Source organism: Equus przewalskii, chromosome 3 (genome assembly GCF_037783145.1).
Source record: "Equus przewalskii isolate Varuska chromosome 3, EquPr2, whole genome shotgun sequence".
NCBI lineage: Eukaryota > Metazoa > Chordata > Mammalia > Perissodactyla > Equidae > Equus > Equus przewalskii.
The window spans coordinates 88,304,674-88,332,566 of NC_091833.1; the positions used below are offsets into that span (position 1 = coordinate 88,304,674).

Genomic DNA, 27,893 nt, shown 5'->3' on the forward strand with positions numbered 1-27,893 from the left:
GGGAGGGACCGGTGAGCTTGGGTGGGAGGTCAAGGCCTGAGCTCAGTTTTGGCGAACCCGGGATGGAGGCCTGTGCACCCGGCTGCGGGGACCCTGCATCCTGCCTCTCTGACTTGGACCAGAGACATTGGGAAAACTTTTTCAGACTTGCTTGGTGCCGGGAGTGGATATTTCGGAAGGACAAGGTAGGCTCCAAAGGGGTTCACGCCGGCCGAGGGGGCAGACCCGGAGTGCGGGCGTGTGGGTGTGTGCATGAGCGTGGACCCGGAGCGACACACACTCACACACACACACTCACACGCCCGCACCCACGCAGGGCCCTCGGCCGCGCCGCGCGCGCCTCCCCGGACCTTCACCCCCAAGCCGGTCCTCCCGGGTCCCGCGCCCAGTGCCAAGTCCCTGTCGACAGCTTCTCCCTAACGCAGCGGGCGGGATTCGGGGATCAGGACAAGGAGCGACGGCAGGGTCTCCCCACCACCCCGCTGCAGCTGGCCCCGCATTCACCCCTGGCCCGGGGAAGGGGATGTGGAGAGGATACCCGGGGCTCTTACCGCTCAGGCGGCCGAGTGCGCGCAGCAGCGCCGGGCGGGTCCCGCCCCGCCACGTCGGCAGGGCCGGCGGGGACGCGGCCGGAGGGCGGGCCGGAGGGGGACAAGGGGGCGGCCGGGCCGCGGCCCCGCCCCCGCGCGCCCCGCCCCTGCCTCGAGCACCGCGGAGGCGCCCCGCTCCCCCTTTCCCGGGCGGGAGGGGCCCGGCTGCGCTTGCGACCTTCCCTGGGAAACTGCTTTTCTAGCTCTGTTCCGGGCAGGGAGAACCAAAGGGGCGCCCACCCCTGGGCGGGTCGCGGGTTTCTCTGGATCTCTTTCCTTCCTTTAAAAGCGCCCCGAGCTACCAGCCCCATGGCCGAATGGTTAAGTTAGCGCGCTCTGCTTCTGGGGCCCGGGGTTTCGTTGGTTCGGATCCTGGTCGTGGACATGGCGCTGCTCATCAAGCCATGCTGAGGTGGCCTCCCAAATAACACAACCAGAAGGACCTACAACTAGAATATACAACTATGTACTCGGGGGCTTTGGGGAGAAGAGGAAGAAGAAGAAAAGATTGGCAACAGATGTTAGCTCAGGTGCTAATCTTAAAAAAAAGCAACAAAAAGCTCCTGGAAAGCCCCGCAATTTCACCGGGAAGAGGTCGCGGAAGTTCAGCAAGAGTTTGCGGTCCCCTGAGTGTGTGTTAAACCGCTTTCCCTTACCCTGATTGGGGGAGTGTATTAAAAATCAACCCACCAAACAAAAACACTTGCTAGGCCAGTTTGGAAATGTGGATCAAAATTCAAATGCATTAGCTTTGGCCCGGGAATTCCACGTTTGCGAATTTGTCCTAAGTAAACAGTCAGAAGTGCAAATGTGTATGTACAAGGATGTTTATTGTGGTTGTTTATGTCAGAGAAAACCCAGAAATAATCAGTGCCACAAGAAGGGATAGAAGAAGTAAACTATAGTCACTTCAAACAATCGGATATGCTGTAGCTGTTAAAAACTATAACTACATCCAATTTGTTTCCATGGAAGGAAGGCAGGTCATGGCTGAATATTAAGTCGAGAGTGGGATAAACTTACAAAAGTGTATGTATAGTATAAACCCATTCCTGTAAATATATACGTATGCATATATTTTATGTAAAAGTTAGGGAAAATATGATTTTAAAAACAGTGATTCTTTCTGAGTTTTGCAATTGTGGTAGCAAATTGTGTTCCAGGTGTGGCGTGTGTTTTGGTGTGCCATAGATACACAGCATGCCTGTGACGTCTGCGCCTGCCTAGGGACAGCAAGCACCTTTGCTACACCTGACCCTCTGTGCTGTGCTGAATGGCAACAGCCCAAGCAGACGTTCCCTTTTAAAGGGCTGGTTTCCTTTTCTCCTTTGACCCAAACCACACCTTTCCAATAAAATAATATCAACCAAGCAACTCCAGCAATAAGCTTTGTTGCTGCCTGCAAATTATGCCCTTTTACTCAAATGTTGCTGCTTCCAAGCCCACCAGCTTTTATTTCAAAACTTTTATTTTTTTGCAACTTAAAATTTTTTTATTCATTTAAAGAATTCTGGAGTATTTAAAACATATAGAAAACCAGAGAATAATATGACAAATATTTATTTGTAAAGAAAAAAGTAAAGAATACACAACAAGTAGATTTAACAAATTTTGGTTTTTGTCTTATTTATTTTAGAACCTTCTTTTAAAAGAAAAAAAAATATTACACATATGTCTGAAACCCTGTCCCTCCCTTCTCTACCTTCCCTGGAGGTGTCCTGAGGTTGTTGTGTATCCTTCCCACTCATATTTCTATACTTTATTGCACATATCCTCACCCGTAAACATTATACAAAATTATTTTTCAGTTATAAGTAATGTCCCATACACTCATTTACTCAACATTATATTTTTGAGACTCATTCACGTTCATAAATGTACATGATTTCAAAGTCTTTATAGGATTTCTAGCACATTCATTTCAAAGTCTTTATAGTGTTCCATTGTATAAGTATGCTGCAGTTTATCCATTCCCCAAGCAATGGACATTTAGCGTGTTTCATGTTTCACTATTATATATAATTACATATAGTGCTAACTACTGTATTACATACAGTGCTGCAATGGCCATGTTTGTACGTTTTCTTGTATCCCAAGCTAGAAATGGAACAGCCAGTTCACCTTCGCCAGGTATTGTGAAACTGTCCTGTAGTGTGGTTCAATCATTCATTCGACAAAACTTTTTTGAGCATGTGCTATGTACCTAGAACTGCTCTAGGTGCTAGGAATACAATAAGGAGCAAAGCAAAGTCCTATCCTCAGAGAACTTACGTTCCATTGAAAGGGAGATAGAGTAACTACATAATATATCAGGTGGTGGAATAAAGCAGGATGTAGAGTCTGTAAGGTCTAGAGAATGATGGGGAGCAACCATGGACAGAGAAGTCCCTGCCGATAAGTGACATTTCAGTGTAGATTTTAAGGAAGTAAGGGAGTGAACAATGGTGATATCTGGGAACATTTTCAGGCAGAGGGGACTGCAAGAACAATGTGGGAGCATGGTTGGTGCACTCGCAGAATGGTAAGGGGGCCAGGGTGACTGGAGCATAAGGAGGATAGGGCAGAGTGGAAGGAGATGAGGCCATAGAGGTAGTGGAGACTGAGAGATGGAGCAGACCAGGCAGCGCCTTGCACACCACAGTACGCGTTTTGCTTATACTTTGAAAAGGGAATCCTTACAGCTTTTGAGTAGGAGTGTGCCATGATTCTAGCTTCTGGTTCTAATTGGATTGGGATGGGCTCGGGGTGGGTGGATGCATGGAGGTGAAGGCAGAGGCAGACAAAGCAGACAGGAGGCCACTGCAGTTACCTATGTGAGAGATGATGATGGTTTGGCCACTATGGGAGTAGTGAAGGGCATGAGAGGTGTCTTGCTTATGGATATATTTCAAAGAAAAACTCAACAAAATTTGCTTATGGATTGGATATGGAGTTTGAGCAAAAGAAAGAAGTCACAAATTGCTGCAAGGATTTTGACTTGAGTGACTGCAAGAATAGAAATATCATTTATTGAGATCAAGGAGGATGCAAAAGGGGTAGGTTTGGGGTTTGAGGTAGCGAGAATTCAAGCATTTGATTTTCAACAAGAACAATTTAGCGAATGTTTAGCAGGCAGTTGGAGTCTGGAGTTCAGGAGAGAAGTCTAGGCAGGAGATAGTAATTGGGGAGTCATCAGCAAATAAATAGTTTTTCAAGCCATGGACCAGGATGAGAGTGCATGGAGTTGAAGAAGAGAAGTCCAAGACTGAGTCTTGGGTGTTGCATGTTAGAGAGATAAGGAACACAGAAGAGACTGGGAAAGAATGCTAGTGATTAAGCAGGAAAATTGGAGGGAGTTGTGTGGGAGTGGGAGTGGAGGAGGGGAGTGTAGGGTCCCAGGAGCCAAGTAAGAAAACTTTTCAAAATCTTTTAGCTGTGTTAAATGTTGCTAATAGTTCAGGTGAAAATTGAGAATTGACCCTTGGATTTGGCAACGTGAAGGTCCTTGGTGACCTTGATAAGAGCTATTTTTCTGGAGTGGTGGGGAAAGAAACCTGATTGGAGAAGATTTTAAAGAATGGGAGAATAATTGGAGACAGTGAGTAAAAACAACTCCTTCAAGGAGTTCTGGTGTAATGAGGAGAAAAGAGGATGAGGTTGTGGGTTAAAAGGAAGCAATTTTTTTTAAATTAGAGAAATTGTAGCATTTATGCTAATTGGAATTGTGGGGGATTGGAAGTGGCCACCTGAAGATATGTCTCTTTGGCATGAGGATTACTTTTGGCTGGTTACTTTTAAAAACTGCAGATGTGAGAGAAACTCTGAAAAGTAGAAGTTACCCTTTGGAAGAAACATTTACATTATAATGGAAATCTCCATCTGTAAAGGTGTCTCCTTCTCTATGCCAGGAAGAAGAGGAGATGACTGTATCTCTAAAAACTCTTATCAATGCTGAAGGCAAGGACTTAAATTTACATAATAACCTTACTCTTGTTTACTGTACTTTTCTGGTAATCTCCCATAACTGACTCCCCCTTCCCCCAACATCCTTCTTTGTCTTTAGCTGGGGATGGTATTTAAGGTGAGAGCTTCTGCCATTTTGGTGAGTTGCTCAGTTTTTCTGGGTCTCTCTCATGTATACATGTTATAAAGCTTTGTTTAATTTTCTCCTGTTATTCTGTCTCCTGTCAGTTTAATTTGTAGTCCGAGCAGAAGGACCCAGAGGGGGTAGAGGAAATGTCTTCCTCCCCTACAGAATCATACATTAGAGCAGAAAAATGATGATGCAGTAGAGAGAGGATAATTGCAAGAGTGATTTCCTGGAGTAGACAACAGGAATGGGATTCAGTGCTTACTAGGGAAGAAATGGCTCTTGACACAGAGGATTCATTCAGGAGACAGAGGAAAGTAAAGTAGAACAGGTGCAGGGAGGCTAGTAGAGTTTTGGGGGGAGGATGTGGAAATGCTCTTCAGGTTGCATTAATTTTCTTCATGAAAAATGAAGTATCATCAGCTGAGTATGAGGAAGGGACGGAGGTGTTGGATGGCTAACAGAGAGGAGGAGGTGTAAGACAGAAGAGAGTAAATGCGCTAGGGAGGGGAATAGGAAGACTACTAGCATTGCTGCTCATCTTGAGGTTGGGACCCAGTCATGAATTTCAAGTGAGACAGTCAGCTGTTGATGCAAATAACCCATAACCAACCTATAAATCAAAATTGGGGTGAGTTTATTATGAGGCAAAATGAGGATTTTAACCCGGGAAGGCCTTAGAAGGCGTTCCAGAGAAGCATGGGTTTCAGTACAGTTTTATGTCTTTTTAGAACATAAGAAGATACATTAAACACACCCAGGATACATTTTCAGAGATACTCAGTTGCAAATTAGCAGGTCAACATGACCCTGACGCCAGGAAAGGGACTAAACCGGGCGTTACCACTAGGGTGTTGTTGCCAAGAGGGCGTAGGAAGGGAAGTATGCGTTCTTTATCTCAAGAGTGATTCCTTACTTTAATGGATAAGCAGATGTACAATGTATGTTTGATAGGCCATAAGTCAGGCTTTCTAGTTCAAGCTGAATCAGTTTTGAACTTGAATAGTTACCCCATATACCTCAATATGTGAAAATCTCTTGTCACAGCAAAGTGTGTATTTCTTCCAACTACATTCAGCTGTTCAGGCTCAGTATAGTTCAGCAGTGAGTTGAATTTAACCTGAGTTGAGGAAAGAGGAGTAAGGTAGCTGAGGGTGAAGGCAGGGGGATGATTAAAAGGATAGATCACGATCTTTCAGTCTAGGGCAGTGGGGCTGGGGAATTGTTGGCACTGGAAGGAAACACGGGGAGGTGGTAGCTGGAAAGTGGGATGCCGGCAGTTGAGATTGTGGAGAGGGTACAGCCAATGGTAATAATAATATCTAGGGTGTAATAAGGGAATGATGGCTGAGGTAGGTTGCAGGACAAGATTGTTAGAAGAGAGAATATCAAAGAACTAAGAAGCCAGGGGAATGAAAGAATCTCTACGTAGCTATTGAAATCACTAGAATTATAATAGGGGTGGTGTTGGACTTACACAGTGAGCGGTGCTAAAATACTCAGCAAATGAGGTAGTGATGGGGCTCTGTGGATGACTGTAACCAGAAGGGGTAAGTTTCAAGGGTTGGAGGGAGGAACAGTGATCTGGAAGTAGCAGTGAGAGTCAAAGACTCCAAGGTGTGAGGGATGCAGTTGAGAAAACAGGGACCACTAGAGGGCGATGTGTTTAGGATAGAGTTTGAGTCTCAAGAGTGCCTTGACCCTCACCAGGCTGGAATGAAATCCCCTGCAGAACTTTTAAAATAATACTGATGACTGGCCCCATCCCAGACTATTTAAGTCAGAATCCCTGGACATGTGTGAGAGCTGTTCCCTCGTATTCTGACTAACATTTGATGTTATTAAATGTTTTAATTTTTGTCCATCTCAGGAGTGTACAATGGTGTCTCCTGGTTGTTTGAATTTGTATTTTCTCATATTCTAATGAGGATGTATTCCTTGTCATGTATTTGAGCTATTTCCATTTCCCTTCATCTTATCCATCTGTTTATATTCTTTGCTAATCCCCCTATTGGGTTTGTTAGTCATTTTCTTACTGATTTGTAGGAATTCTTTATTTATTTTGGATATTAATCCTTTTATGGTTGTATGCGTTACAAATGTCTTCTCCCAGATTGTGGCTTGTCTTTTTTTAACTCAGCAGAAGATCTTAATTTAATATCATTATTTAATATCTGTTATCAATTTTATTTCTTGTGGTTTGTATATTCCATGATATTGATAATTTTCATATAATTTGTTTCAAAACTGTTGGTAGACATTAATATTTATCTGTTGGTTCTCCAGGGAAAGAGAAAGGCAGTCTTACCTCTATCTACGTTGGGACAACATATTTACTGGCCTTAGACTATGTTATTTTACTTATCCCACTATGATACTACTTTATTTTTATAAAGTAAAAATGCATAAAATAGTAGCATGCGCATATTTAAAAAATTCAAACAGGACAAAAGAGCATAAAATGGCGAATAATAATATGTCTCTCCCTGGGTACTTCTGCTCAAAGATAACAGTTTCTTAAGTATCCTCTCAGAAAAAAGATTTCTATGCATATGTCAGCCTCTGTATGTAGACCCTTGTGCTAGATTTCTGTGGCTGCCATAACAAATTCCCACAAACTAGGTGGGTTAAAACAACAGAAATTTATTCTCTCATAGTTCTGGAAGCCAGAAGTCCAAAATCAAGCAGCTTCTGGTGTTTCCAGGAATTCCTTCACTTGCGACTGCAAAACTCCCATCTCTGCCTCTGTTTACATAGACCTGCTCCTCTCTCTCTGTGTCTCTCCTCTGTGTGTGTCTCATAGGATGGATGGTGTCTTACAAGGTACCGTGGGGTAATGCTGAAGCACACAGATGCAGGGGATACATTGTGTCTGGGTTCAAACCCCAGCCCCGTCAGTGACCAACAGTGTAACCTTGGACAGTTAACTACTGCTCCTCCCTCCCCCATCAGTGAGGATAATGGTAGTACTTATCTCATAGCACCTTTATGAGGGTTTAGTGAGTTAATACTTGTAAAGTACTCAGAACAATGCCTGGCAAGAAGATAACCTATGTAAATATGTGCCAGACAGATTTTATGCAAATGATGTCTCACTCTGTACCTTACCATTCTGCATTTTACTTTCCACCTCAGCACATAAAGATGGAAGGCTTGCCGAGAATTCCAAAGCTCCTTACTGTAATGACTTCTCTTCTGTCAGTCACTATTCCATCCACTTTATATTCTTATCTTCCCTATAAGTCACAAGTACTCACTCCCATTTTACAGATGAATAAGTGGAGTCTCTGTGAGGTTAAGCAACTTGCCCAAAGCCACAGAGCTGGTAGGAGGCATTGTGAAGAGGTCAGCTCAGTACTGTCTGTTTGTTCTATAGCCATGCTGCTTCCACATTACCTGAATTTTGTGGGTTTTGTCATCTTCTTAAAGACATTTTTAAGAATTATAACAGTCTCAAAAAGAATAATCTCTTTGTTCCTAAAAACCAGTGTTATTATGCAATGCCCTTACGAGTGTTCGTTGAAAGTCACCGTGTTACGTGACCAAATCTGTGCTGCTGTGTGTGAGTGTGTATTTTCTTAAAGACTTTAGTCCAGTGTTGCTTGAAATTCCCTCAGAGCTACAGCTGGCCCCTTTCTCCTCTGCCCATTTCACAAATCTGGTTTCCCGGTGTCACAGATACCCACTGCTCTCCAGCTGTCTGCTCTTGCTGGTCCAGCAGAGACCCATCCACTCCTTGCTGACCCTCCCAGGCTTGAGAAGACTTCCTGTTTTATTTGATGAGTAAGAATTAATAGGAAGAAGCTGGTCTTTCTCTTCCTCCAGAAAGCAGAAGTGATTCTTACCCAATTGTCCAACTTTGTCATGGGTCAAACTGTGTAGTCTTAACTTGTTTTTTGTAACAAGGAGGTAATGCCAGACAGTGGGATTAATTGTAGAATGATTATTTAACTCAGTTCTTTACAGAACCTCAATTAAGCGGACAGTCTTGGGATCAGTCGTGGCTACTTGGAGCATCTGGTGAAGCAGACACTTTCTCTTTGTGTCGACTCCTGTTGATATCGTTCTAAGATTATTCCAAATGGCCTTTAGAAAATTGATTTTTTTAACTAGTCCAGGATCTCAGTGTTATTTATTATTCTAGAGTCTAGTATTAAAAATTAAAGCATCTAATAATACCAAATGTTGGTCACAATGTGGAGAAACAAGACACAATTTCCCCCCTGGTGTGGCTATATATGTATCAACTACTAAACTGTCCTTGACAGTTGATTTTTTAAAACACAAATCTTGAACCTAAGCTTGTTTTATTTTAAAGTATCTCATCCAGCTAAAATAATGCTCCGAAACTGCTTGATAATGGTACTTGCAATTATTTTGAAAATGTTAAATATGGCGATAATAGAAAATAGGCGAAGTTCTTAACTTTCCACTCTGGTGACAATTTAACATTAAGGCTGCAAAAGCTTACACGTAAGTATTGCTTTAGGAAAATATTTTTGTTCACACTGAAATTGTCATAAGCTGCTTGCTCATATGAGTTTTAAAATTTGATACCTGTTTTAGTCTGTAGCCCAGAAAAACCTTTGTGCTTTGCGCGTGACCTTTGAAAGGGAAATTCACATGTGGGAGTAATTCCAGTAAGGACCAGCAGATGGCACAAAACTTTCTAAGGTTTTGCTTTAAATTGAAACCAAGGATTTGCATTTTGCCAAGCACTTATTTTTCCGTGCTTTTAGAAGTTACTTTCTCTTCTTCTGAGAAAGAAATCTTGGTAAGTAAGGCTTTTGTGGCTTTTTCAAATTATGGCATAATTACTTCAAATAAGCAAGAAAATAGGTAACATTTCTTTGAAATTTTTGGAAAATGATTTCATGTTTTCTTTTTTAGTATCGCAAATGTCGTTTTAATTATACAAGAAATAACAGTATGGCTATCTTGAAAAGATAGAAAAATAACTAGCACTTGTAATCATTAAGGACAAAAACTAACTGGTGTTACTTATTTCTTCTGTTTTCATCTACTACGTTTTTCTCTTTTCACCTTTCTCTAGTTCGTTGTTTTCAGTAACATTTATAGTAGTTAATGCCATCGATATGGCACCTATCACGTGGTATGCATTTTTATAGTAGACATGAGTGTTTGACATCCCCTGTCATATGGTTTTATCGTTGTTTATTTGTAACTGTCACTAATTGATAAGCATTTTAAAAGCAAAGATTATGTCAGTGCTATTCATATTTGTAGTCCCAGTACCTGACCCCTCGCACAGTGCTGGCACGTACTACACTCTGAATAAACACTTATTGAATGGAGGAAGGGGGAGGGACTCTTCTAGAACTTGGTTCTTCTAGGTCTCTCAACTAAACTTTGACAAAATAAAACAAATGTTTTTCTTGCGTATTTGTTGACTTGATTATGAAATCACACTTACCTCATTTAATTTTTTTCTGATCTTTTCTTTCTTGTGGTTTTACTTTTCATAGATCCTATCCACTATTGCTTTTTTCTTGAAATAGAGCTTCTTCCAGCTGTCTTTTTTCTCCCTCTATTTATTTAATGCCTTAAAGAAAAAAAACCCTACCTTTTATCTCTTCTTACTTCCTTTAAAAAAAATTGTGAGCTCTCTGATCTTCACTTCTCATCTCCCTTTTTTCCTCTCCTTTTTTAATTTTTTTTTTAAATTAAAGAGAAAAGCTCCTGGCTTGTTTGTTAAGAGTATACACTAGGAACTGCTTGAGGGTATAAATGCCCCCAGAGGGATATTTGTATTATGGGGGGAGGATGCTATGAGGGCAGTGGATAGCTTTCCCACACGGTGGCTGTTTCAGTCCCCTGAGCACAGACACCACGGAGGGACCTCTAGGTGGGTTCTCATTCATGAATGTCAATTATCTAGCATAATGTGGAAGAAGTTCTCTCTCTCTCTCATATACACCAATAATACAAGCATGTTTCTTTAAATATAAAATATTTTTACATTAGCTCTATTTTAAGACAACTTTTTCAACTTGTGAAAGATGTTCAAACTTAGAAATTTTGCAAATATTCAAAAGCATAAGAAAGAAAATTAAATTCAACTGATTCAGAGACCTAGAGATACCACTATTAGCATCTGGTATTTTCTTCCCATTCTTTTTCCCCCTAGGCTTTGCGTAGATGTCAGGTTTTCATCACATTTTACAAAATTAGAGTCCTACTGCATATACAATTTTGTATTCTTTTATTCACTTAACTTTATATTGTAGACATTTTTTTCCCCAAAAGTACAATATTTGAGACTGTATGTTGTTCCATGTTGTGGGTGTACCATAATTGATTAAGCCGTTTTCTACGTTAGACGTTATAATTTTCAATTTTTCACAACACAAGCATCCTCATGGTCATATTTTTATGTATATCTCTAATAATTCCTTTAGAAGAAAATTCCTAGAAGTGGAATTGCTGAAATAAGGGTAAGCCTATTTTTAAGGAATTTCTCTATTTACTCTTCAAAAGGGTTGTAGTAATTTCTCATTCTTGCCAGGAGTAAATGAGAGTTCTTATTTTAGTCCCACCTACCAACACTGGGGTATTATATTTTTGAATTTTCCCAATTTGGTAGGGGAAAATAATCACACTTTTTTTCTTAATCTTTAGGAAACAAAAATTCCTATTTGACCCACATTTTTTTTTTTCATTAAAGATTGGCGCCTAAGGGGCTGGCCTGGTGGCACAGTGGTTAAGTTTGCGCATTCTGCTTCTCTGTGTCCTGGGGTTCGCCGGTTCGGATCCCCGGTGTGGACATGGCACCACTTGGCAAAAGCCATGCTATGGTAGGCGTCCCACATATAAAGTAGAGGAAGATGAGCATGGATGTTAGCTCAGGGCCAGGCTTCCTCAGCAAAAAGAGGAGGATTGGCAGTAGTCAGCTCAGGGCTAATCTTCCTCAAAAAAAAAAGATTGGCACCTAAGCTAACATTTGTTGCCAATCTTTTTTTCTTTTTCCTTCTCCTCAAAGCCCCCCAGTACATAGTTGTATATTCTAGGTGTGCGTACTTCTAGTTGTGGCATGTGGGATCCCGCCTCAGCATGGCCTGATGAGTGGTACCATGTCCGCGCCCAGGATTGGAAACTGTGAACTTAACCACTCGGCCACGGGCCGGCCCCCTACTTTATCTTTTTTGTTTTCTTAAAGATTGACACCTGAGCTAACAACTGTTGCCAATCTTCTTTTTTTTTTTCCCTGCTTTTTCTCCCCACATCGCCCCAGTACATAGTTGTGTATTCTAGTTGTGGATCCTTTTAGTTGTGGCATGTGGGACGCTGCCTCAGCGTGGCCTGATGAGCGGTACCATGTCCACGCCCAGGATCCTAACCTGCGAAACCCCGGGACACCGAGGCAGAGTGCACGCACGAACTTAACCACTCAGCCACAGGGCGGGCCCCTATCATTTTATGCTTAAATATTTAAAGTAAATTATAGACATTCTGACATTCCGTCTCTAAATGCTTCATTGCGTACCTCTAAAAAAGTACATTTTCCTACCTAGTCAAATAACATTATCAAAAATTAACATTTATTTCTTAATATCATCTAAGTATCTTCTCCCTCTTAAAATCCATTCCCCCCTTGTAATTCAAGTAACTTTCACAGCGGGTCTGTCCGAAGTGGGATCCAATCCAGGATCATAAGTTTCGTCTAGATGTTTTGTCCTATTTTGTTTTAATTTGCATTGTTATTTTTTTATTTATTTTTTTTTAAATATTTTATTTTTTTCCTTTTTCTCCCCAAAGCCCCCCAGTACATAGTTGTGTATTCTTCGTTGTGGGTTCCTCTAGTTGTGGCATGTGGGACGCTGCCTCAGCGTGGTCTGATGAGCAGTGCCATGTCCGCGCCCAGGATTCGAACTAACGAAACACTGGGCCGCCTGCTGCGGAGTGCGCGAACTTAACCACTCGGCCACGGGGCCAGCCCCTGCATTGTTATTTTTTGTGAGATTGGGCATGATTCATATTATTAAGTGATTTTTTGGTAAATTTTCTGAGTAAAAAATGTGCTTTACTTAATTTCGAATGTTGAAAATTTGAAAAATACAGGTAACAACTAAGAGGAAAATAAACCTCCCATATAATCTTACCATGCAGAGATAGTCACTGTTACTATCTTGGCATGTATCTTACTAACTTTTTCACATGTATGTGTACATATTTACTACTGTGTGTTCTTTTAATAAACTGCTTTTTGTCACTTACATATAGATAGTGAGCCCATGATATTAGATTTTCACTATTTTTAAAGGCCACATAGTAATATTTAATTATATGGATACATCATAATTTGTTTGACAACCTGCTGTTTTTGGACAATCAGATTTCTTCTTCTAAGAGTAATTTATTTTGTAATGGCCACTTTATTGTACTCTCTTACTGATTCTAACAGTTTTTCAATTTCTTCTCTCGGATGTTCCACATTGACAGTCGTATAATCTAAAAATAATGATAATTTTATTTCCTCCATTCCAAATTTCTGTCTCTACTTTTTTCCTCCTTAATTACAATAGTTAGAACTTCTAGAACAGTGTTAAATAATGGTGGGCATCTTTGACATTGACTTTAAGGGAATGCCTTGCGAGTGGGATATTGGTTTAAGTTAGATACTTGATACATTCTTTATCAAGTTTTCAAAATTTCTTTTTAATATCTAGTTTAATTAAAACTGTATTTTTAGTCAAAGACGAATGCTGAATTTTATCCAATGAATTTTTAACATCTATGGAGATGCTTATCTGTTTTTCTCCTTTGACCTATTGATGTATTATTGTCATAGATTTGCTAATAATAAACCATTCTTACAATTCCAGAAACACCTTAATTAATCGTTGTATATTATTCCTTCAGTACAGAGCTAGATCGATTGAGGTTTCTTTATTCTGAGAGTCTCCCCTCCACCAAATGATTGGAAATTTCCCCTTTTATTTGTATTTTCTAATAATTACTCTTAATTTTACGATATACCTACTCAAACATATTTTTCTAACATCTTGAGTTAATTGGTATCTATAGCTTCTCCTCTATCGGGCAAGGATCTTCTCATGCTTTTAGTCCACTCTCTCCCTCTTTCCCACTGTCCACTAACTCCCTTGTTATTCTTGGCCATTTTAGTTCCAGATTGCTATTAAAATTTTTGTCATCAATACCTTTTGGACTTAGTGGTAAATTTTACTACTTTCTTTATGAAGTATTCCTTTCTGCATCCCATTTTTTTTTTAGAGTCAGTTTCTTTTTTAGAGGATAGAGTCCATCCTCTGATAATTCAGATAGTAGAGCTGTCTTCCATGTCCTTTAGCATTTCTTTTGTATATTCCATCTCTTTAGCCTTCTGTGCTGTGTTTTGGGAAAATTCCTCTTCTTGGTCTTCTATCTCACTAATTCACACATAAGTGGTGCCACTCTGCAATTCAACTCAGCCAATGAATTTTCCCAATTCAATTATCAAATTTTTAACTTTCATGATTCCTGCTCCATTCTTTTTTAGAATCTTACCTTGCTCTAGATAGGGTATCTATTACAAATGCCTACTCTGCTCTTTTGTGTCTGTTGCCTTGGGCGTTAACTTCTCTCATGTCTTGAGTTTGGTTCCTTTCTATCACGGTGTTTGCTTTGTGTGTCATGCTTCTTGATTGTGCAACCAAAATTGTGGTTGAGGCTCCATGAAAACTGCTTGTTGATCTGTTTCCATAGCATACTCGTGGGAAGGTGGACCAAACAAGTAATTTTCTATTACTGCTGTAACATATTGCCACAAATTTAGTGGCTTAAAACACACACCCATTTATTGTCTTACAGTTTGCAGAGTAGTAGTCCAATATAGGTCTTGTTGGGCTGCAATCAAGATGTTGGGAAGGCTGCATTCCTTCTGGAGGCTCTAGGGGACAATCCATTTACTTGCCTTTTGAGCTTCTGGAAGCTATCTACATTCCTTGGCTCATGACCCCCTTCCTCATGGCAGATCAAGTCCTTCTCACTTCACATCACTCTGACGTCCTCTTCTGACTCCCTCTTCTACCTTTAAGGACACTTGAAAGTGATTGTGTTGGGTCCATCTGAACAATACAGGTTAGTCTTCCTATTTTAAGGTCAGCTGATTGCAACCTTAATTCCATCTGTAACTTTAATTCCCTTTTCCCATATTACAGGTTCACAATTCCGGGATTAGGAAGCAAACATCTTTGGGAGGCTAGTGTTCTGTCTATCATGGTCTGATCTACTTGTGGATTTCAGAGACTTCTTCTGGTTTAAGTTCCCCTAAAGGCTTTCCTTCTTGCTTTTAAGTGTGTATATGTGCATGTATCTTTTTCATCATTTTGGGGATTTAGGGCAAGAGGAGGGCTGGAGCATGTGCACACCACACTCTTGACTCTCATGATTTTTAATGTTTGTAATTGAAAATGTGATTTTCTTGACCCATAAAATATTTAGAACATTTTAAAAAGTGGTTTAAAAAGTTTATTTTGTAGTCAGAAGTATGACTTTAACAATTTCTGTTTTGGGGTATTTATTTAAAAATTTATTTGACCTAAGTAGCACTCAATTTTACTAAATGCTCCATGAACCCTGAGGACTTAGATATATAATATTCTCGTTTTGTAGTGTACAAAGTTTATATGTATTAAATCATTTATTATTTTATTCAAATCCTCCATGTATCTTTACTTTTTGCTCCTTGATCTAACTATGACCCAGAGAAATATAGTAGATACTTTCACTGTCAATGTCTTCTTTTGTTTTTAGTATTTTTACTTTGGAAATTTTGATGCAATGTTATACATTGCATTAGTGTTCTTATCTGTTATATTATCATTTTGAGCTATTTGTTTTGATCACATAACCAGTATGAAGTAGTAGCTTTTCCTATCCTCATTGTCCAATTCTTTGATACTTTTACCTAATGGAGTATTATGTATACAAATTGCAATTCTTGATGAACACAGCTACTAGTGTTCCTATTTCTGTCCTTATTTACTAGTATCATTGTATGGTTTACATAGCTCAGAATGCAGTGTGCCCCCTCAAGTCCCTCCCTACCTCTTGCCCAGTTTTTTCCCCCTAGCTTTATTGAGATATATTTGATGTATTACGTGGTATGAGTTTAAGGTTTACAATGTGATAATTTGATACATATACATATATTGCAAAATGGTTACCACAATAAGGTTAGTTAACACATCCACCACCTTACATAATTACCTTTTGTGTATGTGTGTGTATGGTGGGAATATTTAAGATCTGCTTTCTTAGCAACTTTCAAGTACATAATACGGTATTGTTAGCTACAGTCACCATGTGGTACATTAGATCCCCAGAACTCATTCATTTTATATCTGGAAGTTTGTACCCTTTGGTCAACATCTCCTCATTTCCCCCAGCCCCTGGCAACCACCTATTCTCTGTTTCTATGAGTTCTGCTTTTTAGATTCCACATATAAGTGAGATCATACAGTATTTGTTTTTCTCTAATTTCACTTAGCATAATGCCCTTAAGTCCATCCATGCTGTTTCAAATGGCAAGATTTCCTTCTTTTTTATGGATAAATAATGTTCCATTGTGTGTATATATATGTATGTACAGTCATGCCTTGCTATATGGTACTAATCTTGTGAGACCACCATTGTATATGCAATCTGTTGTTGAGTGAAACTTTGTTATGTGGTGCCTGACCTTATACCACTTCTTCTTTATCGATTTATCTGTTGATAGATACTTAGGTTATTTCCATCTCTTGGCTATTGTGAATAATGCTGCAGTGAACTTGGGAGTGCAGACATCTCTTTGAGATATCGATTTCATTTCCTTCAAATATATATCCAGAAGTGGAATTGCTGGGTCATATGTTAGTTCTATTTTTAATTTTTTGTGGACCTTCATACTGTTTTCCATAGTGGCTACATCAGTTTACATTCCTACTGACAGTACACAAGGGTTTCCTTTTCTTACGTCCTTACCAACACTTGTTATCTATGGTCTTTTTGATAACAGCCATTCTGAGAGATGTGAGGCAATATCTCTTTGTGATTTTGATTTGCATTTCCCTGATGATTAGTGATGTCGAGCACCTTTTCAAGTACCTGTTGGCCATTTGTATGTCTTCTCTGGAAAAATGTCTATTCAATTCCTCTGCCCTTTTTTTTTTTGAGGAAGATTAGCCCTGAGCTAACTGCTGCCAATCCTCCTCTTTTTGCTGAGGAAGACTGGCCCTGAGCTGACATCTATACCCATCCTCCTCTACTTTATATGTGGGATACCTACCACAGCATGGCGTGCCAATTGGTGCCATGTCCACATGTATGGGACCCAAACTGGTGAACCCTGGGCCACCAAAGCGGAACGTGGCCTGTGCCACCTGGCCAGCCCCACCTCCACCCTTTTTAAAATTGTATTATTTTCCTATTGAGTTATATGAGTTCTTTATGTATTTTTTATATTAGTCCCTTATCCTAAATATTATTTGCAAATATTTTCTCTCATTTCGTAGGTTGCCTTTTTATTTTGTTGATGGTTTCCTTTGCTGTGCAGAAGCTTTTTAGTTTGATATAGTCCCACTTGTTTATTTTTGCTTTTATTGCCTTTGCTTTTGGTGTCATATCCAAAAAAAAATTGTTGCCAAGGCCAGTGTCAGGGAGCTTTTTTCCTATGTTTTCTTCTAGGATTTTTTTATAATTTCAGGTCTTTTAGTTAAGTCTTTCATCTATTTCAAGTAAATTTTTGTGAGTGGTGTAAGAAAGAGGTTCCTTCTTTTGAGTGCATATCCAGTTTTCCCAACATCATTTATTGAAGAGTCTATACTTTCCCCATTAACTCTTCTTGACTCTTGTGTCAAATATTAGTTGACCGTATATGCATAGATTTATTTCTGGGCTCTCGATTCTGTTCCATTGGTTAATATGTCTGTTTTTTGTGTGAATACAACCAGTTTTGATTACTATAGCTTTGTGATATAGTTTGAAATTGGGAAATGTATGCCTTCAGCTTTGTTCTGTCTCAGGATTACTTTAGCTATTGGGGTCTTTTGTGTTCCATACAAATTTTAAGATTTTTTTTTCTATTTCTATAAAAAATACCATTGGAATTTTAATAGGAAATGCGTTGAATCTATAGATGGCTTTGGGTAGTAGGATATTTTAACAATATTAATTCTTCTGATTCATGAACATGGGATATCTTCCCATTTATTTGTGTCTTCCATTTCTTTCATCCATGTTTTATAGTTCTCAGTGTAGAGATCCTTCACCTCCTTGGTTAAATTTATTCCTAGATATTTTATTCTTTTTGATGCAATTGTAAATGAGATTGTTTTCTTTATTTCTTTTCCAGATAGTTTGTTGTCAGTTTATAGAAACACAACTGATTTTTGTATTTTGGTTTTGTATCCTGCAACTTTCCTGAATTTTTCTGTTAGTTCTGACAGGTTTTTTTGGTGGAGTCTTTAGGTTTTTCTACATATAAGATCATATTATCTGCAAACTGAGATAATTTAACTTCTTCCTTTCCAACTTGGATGCCTTTTATTTCTTTTTCTTGCCTAATTGCTCTGGCTAGGACTTCCAGTACTATGTTGAGTAGGAGAGGTGAGAGTGCTTCTTGACCAGTTCTTATCTTGATCAGTTCATCACTGACTAGGTGTAGAAATGTTGGAGAGTTGGAAGGCATGGTCTGTAGAAGCAAAACTCTGACCCACTCACCTTAGTGTTATTTGGGTAAATGAAATGCTGCTTAATTACCTGCTTGTCATTCATCCTTGGTATTTCAATCAGAGACAGAGAGAGGAACTAAATTTCTTCCTACTTTTGTCAGGGTGTCTATTTTCCTGAGACAAAGCTTGAGTATGCCAGGCTTTCCTTAATACATCTCCAGTTACTTTTCCATGAGTGGAGATGCTTTTGTATCCTGCCATTAGTTTTCCGTTCTTCAGTGTATTCATTGTTTCATTCTTTCATCATTTTTAGTGGCAAGTTGGATTTTCAAGTGTTTCTGTGTTTTCCTGGGTGTGTTAGTGGGCAGTTGGGAGAGGTTGTATGAGAGGAGCAGTGAGGGACTTTTAACCATATGCCATTTTAGAATGAAAGTTTCCCAGCTGAGAAGAGTTTTTACTTTTCCAAAAAATGGTTAATTAAAACCCTACTCATCTCTTGACTATTTTACTATTTCCAATATACCCTCTGGTGATGGACAATGGATCCTTTTTTTAATAAAACTAAACGAGTAGTGAAAATCTTCTTTCAATTATTCCTGCTACACAAGGCCCAACTTAAGAAATACTGTTGCTTGCTCTTGTCCCCTGGGGACTCCTAGATGCTTTTCTGTGCAGATCAGATCCTAAATAGGCTTGAGTGATCCTCCCATTTCCAACCCTCTGTCCCAGTCACAAATATGGGGTCTGTGGGCTCATGCACATGCCTCCACCCCTCAGCCAGGTAATCTTTCTTGTTCACTTAGTATCATTGCCATGAACATCAATGTCTAAATCTGTTGTAATACAGTGAGACCTTCTTGGCCCTGGGAAAACTGTTCTCTCTTAACATACAGCAGCTTTAGCCTGACACACCTTTTGACTTCTTCAATGTGCTTTTTAATATTTCTCTATCTTCTCCTGTTTTATCAGAGTGTCAACTGTAGGAACTTGATGTTTTTGGATTATCAAGCACTGAATCCTGTATCCCTGTCTCCTGAAGCCTTGTTGCTTCCGGTCTAATGAGAGTTGGAAAAATACACATCCATTTTTATGGGAATTGTGTCAAAAAATGAGATCCTGTGATTAACAAAATTTCCAGTGATGAGAATGAGTGGAGTATATGTGTCATCTCAACTGCCCCTTGTCGGTGTCACAATCCAATGTACACATCAGGATAGATGCAGAGAGGGCTGATGGCCACTCTGAGTTTATCATAACCAGTGTTTCAATATATACATAGCTTACATCTGTTAAACATACACAGGTGTTCTGGATGAAGTAATTAGCGAATGCCAAGAATTCTTAGTGATTTCTCAAGGAGCCCTCCCTCGGCCTCTGTTTTCATATTATCATGTTTTTGCTGTGCTTGTATATTTTTATCTCAGAGCAGGCAAGGCCTCCTAGGCAACGGCCACCCCTGCTCCCGATATCGTTATAGTGTCTCCATCTGTGCCCCCAGGCGACCACGCCTGGCTTAGGTTGCCTCCTCCTGGAGGTCTTACCCGTCATTGGCTGACCGGCCTTCTCACCTCTGGGTCACAGTTTGTTGGCAAGCCTTTTCCAGTGATTATTAACCCTTCCTGCGTCAGGGGCGGCTACACCCCTTGCTAGTTTGTAAGAGCACTTCTAACTTCTACCTGTAGGTGGCTCCAGGCAAATGTGGTTGTGGGCCCTCTTGTGTAGGTGCAAGGATGCTGCCATGTTGCCATCACAGCTTCCATTGCTGCTCTTATGATGTTGCTGTGGGAGTTAGGTGACCATGGAGCCTTGTCTGGCCTTGCCAGCTTTTGTTCCCTGTGGAGGGCTCATAGATGCTTTTCTGTGCGGATCAGAGCCAAACGGTGTAGACTCATGAGTTTATGTCTGAGTTTCCTGGACTGGCTTCTTGCTTGACCTTTTGCACAATTTTAGTCCCATCCTTTTGTCCCGTCACAAACATGGGGTCTCTAGGCTGGTGTACCTGCTTCTACCCCTTGGCCAGTCGTCAATGCCTGGTTTGGCCTGTATTATTTGTATCTTCTCAAATGGCCCCATGAATGGTGGTATCATCTCTGCCAGCCCAGCTACAGCTGGTTTTGGTGATGTCCAATCCATGGAGGTGAAGTGAGTAGGTAGTTTTTCCATGTGACACAAACTTGGTCTTGTTCCAACCCTCATTCACCCTCACAAAAGGATTTATCCCCTGGCATATACCAGAGAGCTTTAATCATCAAGCCACAGGTGGTTGGGCCTTCTAATCAGGCCTCAGTGTCTTGTCAACCACCTTCCTCCCCATCTCTTTCATCTCATGTTGCCTTGGCCAAATTGAGTTGAGGATCTGAAAGTCAAGCCCACTGCTGTCATGACTCTGCAAAGCCAGACAAAAGGTTTTCTTCTCAGGCTCATCTAAACATTCAGACTCACAAGTCTTAATAGACCACAGTTGGTCCCAGCTTTCTCAGAGAGATATAGGAGAGGAAGCATAGCAGGAGTTTCCTACCTGGTATTATAGTTCACACATAGTCCTTTCAGCCTGAATGTTATTTACCGTTCAAGGGTCATTTTCACTGTACATAACGGTTTTCCGGTAACATAATTAACATTCTACATGTATCACGTTTTCAGAAAAGAGCTAGAAAGTTGATGCTAGGTCAGATTAGTCCATGGAGAAGGAGGGAAATGGGGTTTTTAACCCTTCACTCATGGGTCACTGGTTGCTGCAGATGACTGAGTTTAGTGCCAAATTGAATACTAATGTAGACTCTTGAGAATGCCTTGAGGTTTCGGTGAAGAGCTTCTTGCTTGCCCTTTTGTACAATTTTAGATTATCAAACTGGCTGGTATCACATTTTGGGGGGACAAAAGGACTGGTCTTTATTGTTTTTTGAGGAAGATTAGCCCTGAGCTAATATCTGCCGCCAACTCTCCTCTTTGCTGAGGAAGACTGGCCCTGAGCTAACATCCGTGCCCATCTTCCTCTACTATATATGTGGGACGCCAGTCACAGAACGGCTTGACAAGTGGTGCGGTGCGTAGATCCTCACTGGGGATGTGAACTGATGAACCCTGGGCCGCCGAAGTGGAATGTATGAACTTAACCGCTGCACCACCGGCCCGGCCCCTAAAGGACTGATCTTTAAAAGAGAATAAAGTATTCTCTGAGTCCAGAGAGAAAAGATCATAGTCATGTAGTTAATTTTTAATCCAGTTGATGTAAAGTCTCTGTCTAGTAAGTCAATGCCTGCACTTCTTCAGAGACCATTTCTGTTGACGTCTCTTCTTTCTTCAAATTAATGGACATTCTTTTTTAGAGCAGTTTTAGGTTTAAAGAAAAGTTGAAAAAAAAAAGTTCAGAGAATTCCCATGTACCCCCTCTCCACTGCACACCGCTTTCCCTATTATAACGTCTTGCTTTAGTGCGGCACATTTGTTATAATGGATGAATCAATATGGACATTATTATTACTAAAGTCCATACTTTACGTTAGGATCCAGTCTCAGTGTTGTATAGTTCTGTGGGTTTTGGCAAATGCACAGTGTCATATATCCACCATTACACTATCATATGGAATAGTTTCACTGCTCCCAAAATCCTTTGTGTTCTGCTTATTCCTTCCTCCCTCCCCCTAACCCCTGGCAACCACTGCTTTTTTTTTTTATTTTTGGCTCTTTAGTTTTGCCTTTTCCAGAATGTCATAGAGTTGGAATCATATAGTTGACAGCCTTTTCAGACTGGCTTCTTTCACTTAGCAATATGCATTTTGGTTTCTCTGTGACTTCTTGTGCCTTGATAGCTCATTTCTTTTTGTTGCTGAATAATGTTCCATTATGTGGATGTACCATATATCTTTATCTTTTTACCTATTGAAGGATGTTTTGTTGCTTTCAGTTTTTGGCAGTTATGAATAAAGCTGCTGTAAACATCCACATGCAGGTTTTTGGGTGGACATAGATTTTTCGTTACATTTGGCTTAACACCTAGGAGTGTGAATCCTGGATCATATAGTAAGACTATGTTTAGCTTTATAAGAAACTGTCAGACTGTCTTCTAAAGTGTCTGTACCATTTTGAATTCTGGCCAGCAATGAATGAAAATCCCTGGTGCTCCATATCCTCACCAACATTTGATGGTTCAGGACTTTGGCCATTCTAATAGGTGCATAGTGGTGTTTCTTTGTTGTTTTAATTGCAATTCCCTGATGACCTTGATGATATTGAGTATCTTTTCTTTCTTTCTTTCTTTTTTTTTAAAGATTGGCACCTGAGCTAACAACTGTTGCCAATCTTCTTCTTTTTCTTTTTCCTGCTTTTTTCCCCAAATCTCCCCAGTACATAGTTGTATATTTTAGTTGTGGGTCCTTCCAGTTGTGGCACGTGGGATGCCGCCTCAGCATGGCCTGACAAGCGGTGCCATGTCCGTGCCCATGATCCGAACTGGCGAAACCCTGGGCTGCAGAAGTGTAGCGCGCGCACTTAACCACTGGGCCACGGGGCGGGCCCTTGAGTATCTTTTCATATGCTTATTTTCCATTGGTATATGTTCTTTGGTGAGGTATCTGTTCAGATCTTTTTCCCATTTTGAAATTGTGATGTTTGTTCTCTTTATTGTTGAGTTTAAAAGTTCATTGTATATTTTAGATGCAAATCCTTTATCAGATATATGTTTTACAAATATTTTCTCCCAGTCTGTAGCTTATTTTTTCTTTACCTTAACAGTGTCTTTTGTAAAACAGAAAATTTTAATTTTAATGAATTCCAGCTTAATTTTTCTTTCATGGATTCTGTTTTCGATGTTGTATCTAAAAAGCCATCACCAAACCCAAGGTCATCTGGATTTTCTCCTCTATTATTCCCTAGAAGTTTTAAAGTTTTGCATTTTACATGTAGCTCTGTGATCCATTTTGAGCTAATTTTTATGAAAAGTGTAGAGTCTGTCTCTAGACCTTCATTGTTTTTTTGCATGCGGATGTCTAGCTGTTGCTGCACCATTTGTTGAAAAGACTATCCTTTCTTCAGGAAATTGCCTTTGCTCCTTTGTCAAAGATCAGTTGACTGTATTTGTGTGGGTCTGTTTCTGCGCTCTCTGTTCTGGTCTTTTGATCTGTCTGTCCTTTGGCCAATAACACACTGTCTTGATTACTGTAGCTTTATAGTAAGTCTTGAAATTGGGTAGTGTCAGTTCTCTAACTTTGTTCTTTTAATTTATTTTTTCCCCATGAATGGTCGATATTTCCTTATTTCTTTGCATGCCTCATAGTTCTTTTGTTTAAAGCAGGCATTTTGAATATTATAATATGGTAACTCAGATTATCCTCTCTCCCAGGATTTGTTGTTGCTGTTTATTGTGGGGTATGGTTGGTTGTTTGTTTAGTAACTTTTCTAAACTATTTTTATAAAAACTGTATTCTTTGTTGTGTATAGCCATCAAATTCTCTGTTCCATTAACTTAGTGGTCAGTTAGTGACTTGATGGAGATTTTCTTTTTTTTTCTTTTTTTGAGGAAGATTAGCCCTGAGCTAACATCTGCTGCCAATCCTTCTCTTTTTTGCTGAGGAAGACTGGCCCTGAGCTAACATCCATGCCCATCTTCCTCTACTTTTTATATGTGGGATGCCTGCCACGGCATGGCTTGCCAAGCGATGCCATGTCTGCACCTGGGATCTGAACTGGCAAACCCCTGGCCGGTGAGAAGCGGGACGTGTGAACTTAACCACTGTGTCACCGGGCCAGCCCCAGTGGAGATTTTCTTAAATACTCTGAGATAAAATAAAACAAAGCAAAAACAAAACTCCTGATCTTGGCAGATTGGCTCTGTGCTGAAGCTCTTCTTCAATGCTGACCCAGGCTGTTTATAACTCTTCCTTGGCCTTCACATTCTGCTTGTACAGAAGCTAAAAGTTAGCTAGAGGTGAAAGTTGAATATTTTCTCAGCATGCATGTCTTTTCTGAGCATGCCTCCAGCCCTGGGCATGTGTGTGGCTTCCAAGATTCCCTCGTACGTGGAGCTTTCCAAAGACTTTTCTCCCATGTATCTCCTTTCCCAACCTCTTCCTTCTCTGGCTTTTTGGTGTGTCTGCTGCTTGTCCCATCTGTTATTCCCTGCTCCAGGCAGCTGTGGCTAGTATATTTACCTTTAAAGGTTTTCAGCAAACACTGCCGGGGAGGCTGTTCTAGCCCTGAGAAAGTTCTGAGGGGCATGAAACAAAGGCAAGCTGCTGAGTGGATCCCTCAGAAAGCCACCAGATGGGTTAAAACACACAACCGCAATTCTTGATAATGAGGTCTGTATTGCCTCCGCCTAGCAGGCTGCACAACTGGGAAAAACACCACATTAAATTATGGGGAAGAAATGACTCTGAAAGTAAATGAGGGAATCAGTGAGATTTTGTGTTAGTAAGTGGAAGTTTGAGAGCAATCATCCAGTCTTTATACATCTTAATGTATATTATATTTCTAGAATTTGGACGCGTATCAAGATGCTCTGAAGAACAGCAACAACCCTTTGAGGGACTACCGCTTGAACATCATGACCAAAGACAACAAATGTGTTGTTAGAATCTTTAATTTTGTTTACATCGTGACCTTAATAGTTGGAACCATAATCCAATTCTCTGATGAAAGTAAATTTGCAGTAGACATGTCAAAAATAGGCCTTACTCATGTTCTGAAAGACTTGCCACCAGAAACCAAGGTCTTAGACATGTCTCAAAACTGCATATCTGAGCTTCACCTGTCTGACATGAGCTTTCTCTCAGGGCTGAAAGTCTTGAGACTTTCCCGTAATAGCATCCGGTACCTTGATTTTAGTATTTTCAAGTTCAACCCGGATTTAGAATATTTGGATTTATCTCACAATCAGTTGCAGAAGATTTCCTGCCATCCTATCATGAGTCTCAAGCATTTAGATCTCTCATTCAATGACTTTGAAGTCCTGCCCATTTGTAAGGAATTTGGCAACTTGACTCAACTGGATTTCTTGGGATTAAGTGCTACAAGGTTACAGCAATTAGATCTGCTACCAATTGCTCACTTGCATCTAAGTTGCATCCTTCTTGATTTAGAAGGTTATTATGTGAAAGAAAACCAGACAGAAAGTCTTCAAATTCCAAATACAAAAACACTTCAGCTTGTTTTCCACCCATATAATTTATTCTCTGTCCAAGTGAACATATCACTTAATAGTTTAGGGTGCTTACAACTGACTAATATTAAATTGAATGATGACAACTGTCAAGTTTTGATTAAATTTTTGTCAGACCCCATTAGACAGCCAACCCTACTGAATATTACCCTCAACCATGTGGAAACAACATGGAAATGCTTGGTTAGAGTTTTTCAATTCCTTTGGCCCAAACCTGTAGAATCTCTCCATATTTGCAATTTAACAATAGTTAAAAGCATTGGTAAAGAAGATTTTACCTATTCTAAAACGGCATTGAAAGCATTGAAAATAGAACATATTACAAACAGAGTTTATATTTTTTCACAGCAAGTGTTGTACACAGTGTTTTCTGAGATGAACATTATGATGTTAACCATATCAGATACACCTTTTATACATATGGTTTGTCCTCAGGCACCGAGCACATTTAAGTTTTTGAACTTTACCCAGAATGTTTTCACAGATAGTATTTTTCAAAACTGTTCCACTTTAGTTAGATTGGAGACACTTATCTTACAAAAGAACGAATTAAAAGATCTTTTCAAAGTAGGCCTCATGACTAAGAATATGCCATCTTTGGAAATACTGGATGTTAGCTGGAATTCTCTGGAATATCATGGACCTGATGGAAATTGCCCTTGGGTTGAGAGTCTAGTGGTGTTAAATTTGTCTTCAAATATACTTACTGACTCTGTTTTCAGATGTTTACCTCCCAGGGTCAAGGTACTTGATCTTCACAATAACAGAATAAGGAGCATCCCTAAAGATATCACCAGCCTGGAAGCCCTGCAAGTACTCAATGTTGCTTTCAATTCTTTAGCCGACCTTCCTGGATGTGGTGCCTTTAACAGCCTTTCTATACTGATCATTGACTATAATTTAATTTCCGACCCATCAGCCGATTTCTTCCACAGTTGCCAGAAGATTAGGTCAATAAAAGCAGGGAACAATCCATTCCAATGTACGTGTGAGCTAAGAGAATTTATCCAAAGTATAGGCCAAGTATCAAGTGATGTGGTAGAGGGTTGGCCTGATTCTTATAAGTGTGAGTATCCAGAAAGCTATAAGGGAACCCCACTAAAGGACTTTCATCTGTCTCAATTATCCTGCAACACAGCTCTGCTTGTTGTCACCATTGTGGTCCCTGTGCTGGTGTTGGCTGTTACTGTGAGCATCCTCTGTATCTACCTGGATCTGCCCTGGTATCTCAGGATGGTGTGTCAGTGGACCCAGACCCGGCGCAGGGCTAGGAACATACCCTTAGAAGAACTCCAAAGAACTCTCCAGTTCCATGCTTTTATTTCATACAGTGAACGTGATTCTGCCTGGGTGAAGAATGAACTAGTACCTTGCTTAGAAAAAGAAGATATACGGATTTGTCTCCATGAGAGAAACTTTGTTCCTGGCAAGAGCATTGTGGAAAATATCATAAACTGCATTGAGAAAAGTTACAAGTCCATCTTTGTTTTGTCTCCCAATTTTGTTCAGAGTGAGTGGTGCCATTATGAACTCTACTTTGCCCACCACAATCTCTTTCATGAAGGATCTGATAACTTAATCCTGATCTTGCTGGAACCCATTCCACAGAACAACATTCCCAGCAAGTATCACAAGCTCAGGGCTCTCATGACACAGAGGACTTATTTGGAATGGCCCAAGGAGAAGAGCAAACGTGGACTTTTTTGGGCTAACATTAGAGCTGCTTTTAATATGAAAGTAGCACTAGTCATTGAAAACAATGATGTGAAAACTTAAAAAACAAGTCAGGAAACCAAACTTAACTTAAGAAACCGTCGACTTGAAATCTGATGAACTCTATGGTTTTAAGTTATTGTCTGGATTGTGCCTCCATTATCTGCACGGGTTCAGTAGTGAAAACTGTTTGAACTGAGCTGGGGAACCATGCTGGAGGACGAGGTGGTGCTCAAACTTGCCAATTACAGATAGCTCAGTCTCTTCTGGTTTAACCACTCTGTTTCTCATTCAAACAGTCTCTTTCGAGTAAGTGATCAGTCATTCAAGGACCTTTCCTCTCCTCTCTCCTCTCCAAAATGGATTCTGTGTGAGCAGGAGTTTATGGCACTTCATGGCGGCAAGGAAAGAATCAACCTCAGAACAGTATGCAGTGGTCCCTGGAGTGTCCTATGGTTCCTCATTGGCCTCTGGGTGAGCTTTGTCATCCTGTTCAATTTTGGGGCTTGGGAAAAATTTGGATGAGTTATGGAAAATAAAGAAGTGTTTTTTCTTCACATCCGAATAATAGTTTATTAAATTTTGGACGCTGCCACATGAATATGCAATTAACCATCGGGACTCATGGCATAGTCATTTATGTAAATGGAGAGAAATATAGACTTTAGTCATTGGCTGTTGAGGCCCAA

The 27,893-nt window shown here is 40.2% G+C and overlaps 3 protein-coding genes across 7 annotated transcripts in view; 2 read left to right on the plus strand and 1 right to left on the minus strand.

Annotated features, from left to right (window-relative positions):
• Positions 1–673, minus strand: part of FAM114A1 (family with sequence similarity 114 member A1) — a 75,749-nt gene extending 75,076 nt beyond the window's left edge. For 2 of the 4 annotated variants that reach the window (XM_070615148.1, XM_070615146.1), the window contains exon 1: positions 552–650. The gene's annotated coding sequence lies outside the window, so the exon portion shown is untranslated. Of the gene's footprint in view, positions 1–551 lie in introns of all 4 variants that reach the window. The other 2 variants (XM_070615149.1, XM_070615147.1) reach the window with 2 other exon arrangements.
• Positions 4–27,761, plus strand: TLR6 (toll like receptor 6). 2 transcript variants are annotated; one of them, XM_008520693.2, is made up of 2 exons: positions 4–185; positions 24,808–27,761. In XM_008520693.2, the coding sequence occupies exons 1-2, from the start codon at positions 63–65 to the stop codon at positions 27,265–27,267; spliced, it is 2,583 nt and encodes an 860-aa protein (XP_008518915.2). In that variant the 5' UTR covers positions 4–62; the 3' UTR covers positions 27,268–27,761. The 2 variants fall into 2 exon arrangements, with proteins under 2 accessions (XP_008518915.2, XP_008518916.2); XM_008520694.2 differs by lacking the exon at positions 4–185 and adding an exon at positions 9,318–9,433.
• TLR1 (toll like receptor 1) overlaps positions 46–27,893 on the plus strand; it is a 62,447-nt gene continuing 34,599 nt past the window's right edge. Inside the window, exon 1 of the mRNA XM_070615144.1 lies at positions 46–185. The gene's annotated coding sequence lies outside the window, so the exon portion shown is untranslated. The remainder of the gene's footprint in view (positions 186–27,893) is intronic.

What these genes read in the sequence shown, in the direction of transcription:
- TLR6 (XM_008520693.2), top strand. Translation starts at nt 63, where the DNA reads ATGGAGGCCTGTGCACCCGGCTGCGGGGACCCTGCATCCTGCCTCTCT. An exon ending in GGATATTTCGGAAGGACAAG is followed by an intron (nt 186 to 24,807) that starts GTAGGCTCCAAA and finishes TTATATTTCTAG; the next exon opens with AATTTGGACGCGTATCAAGA.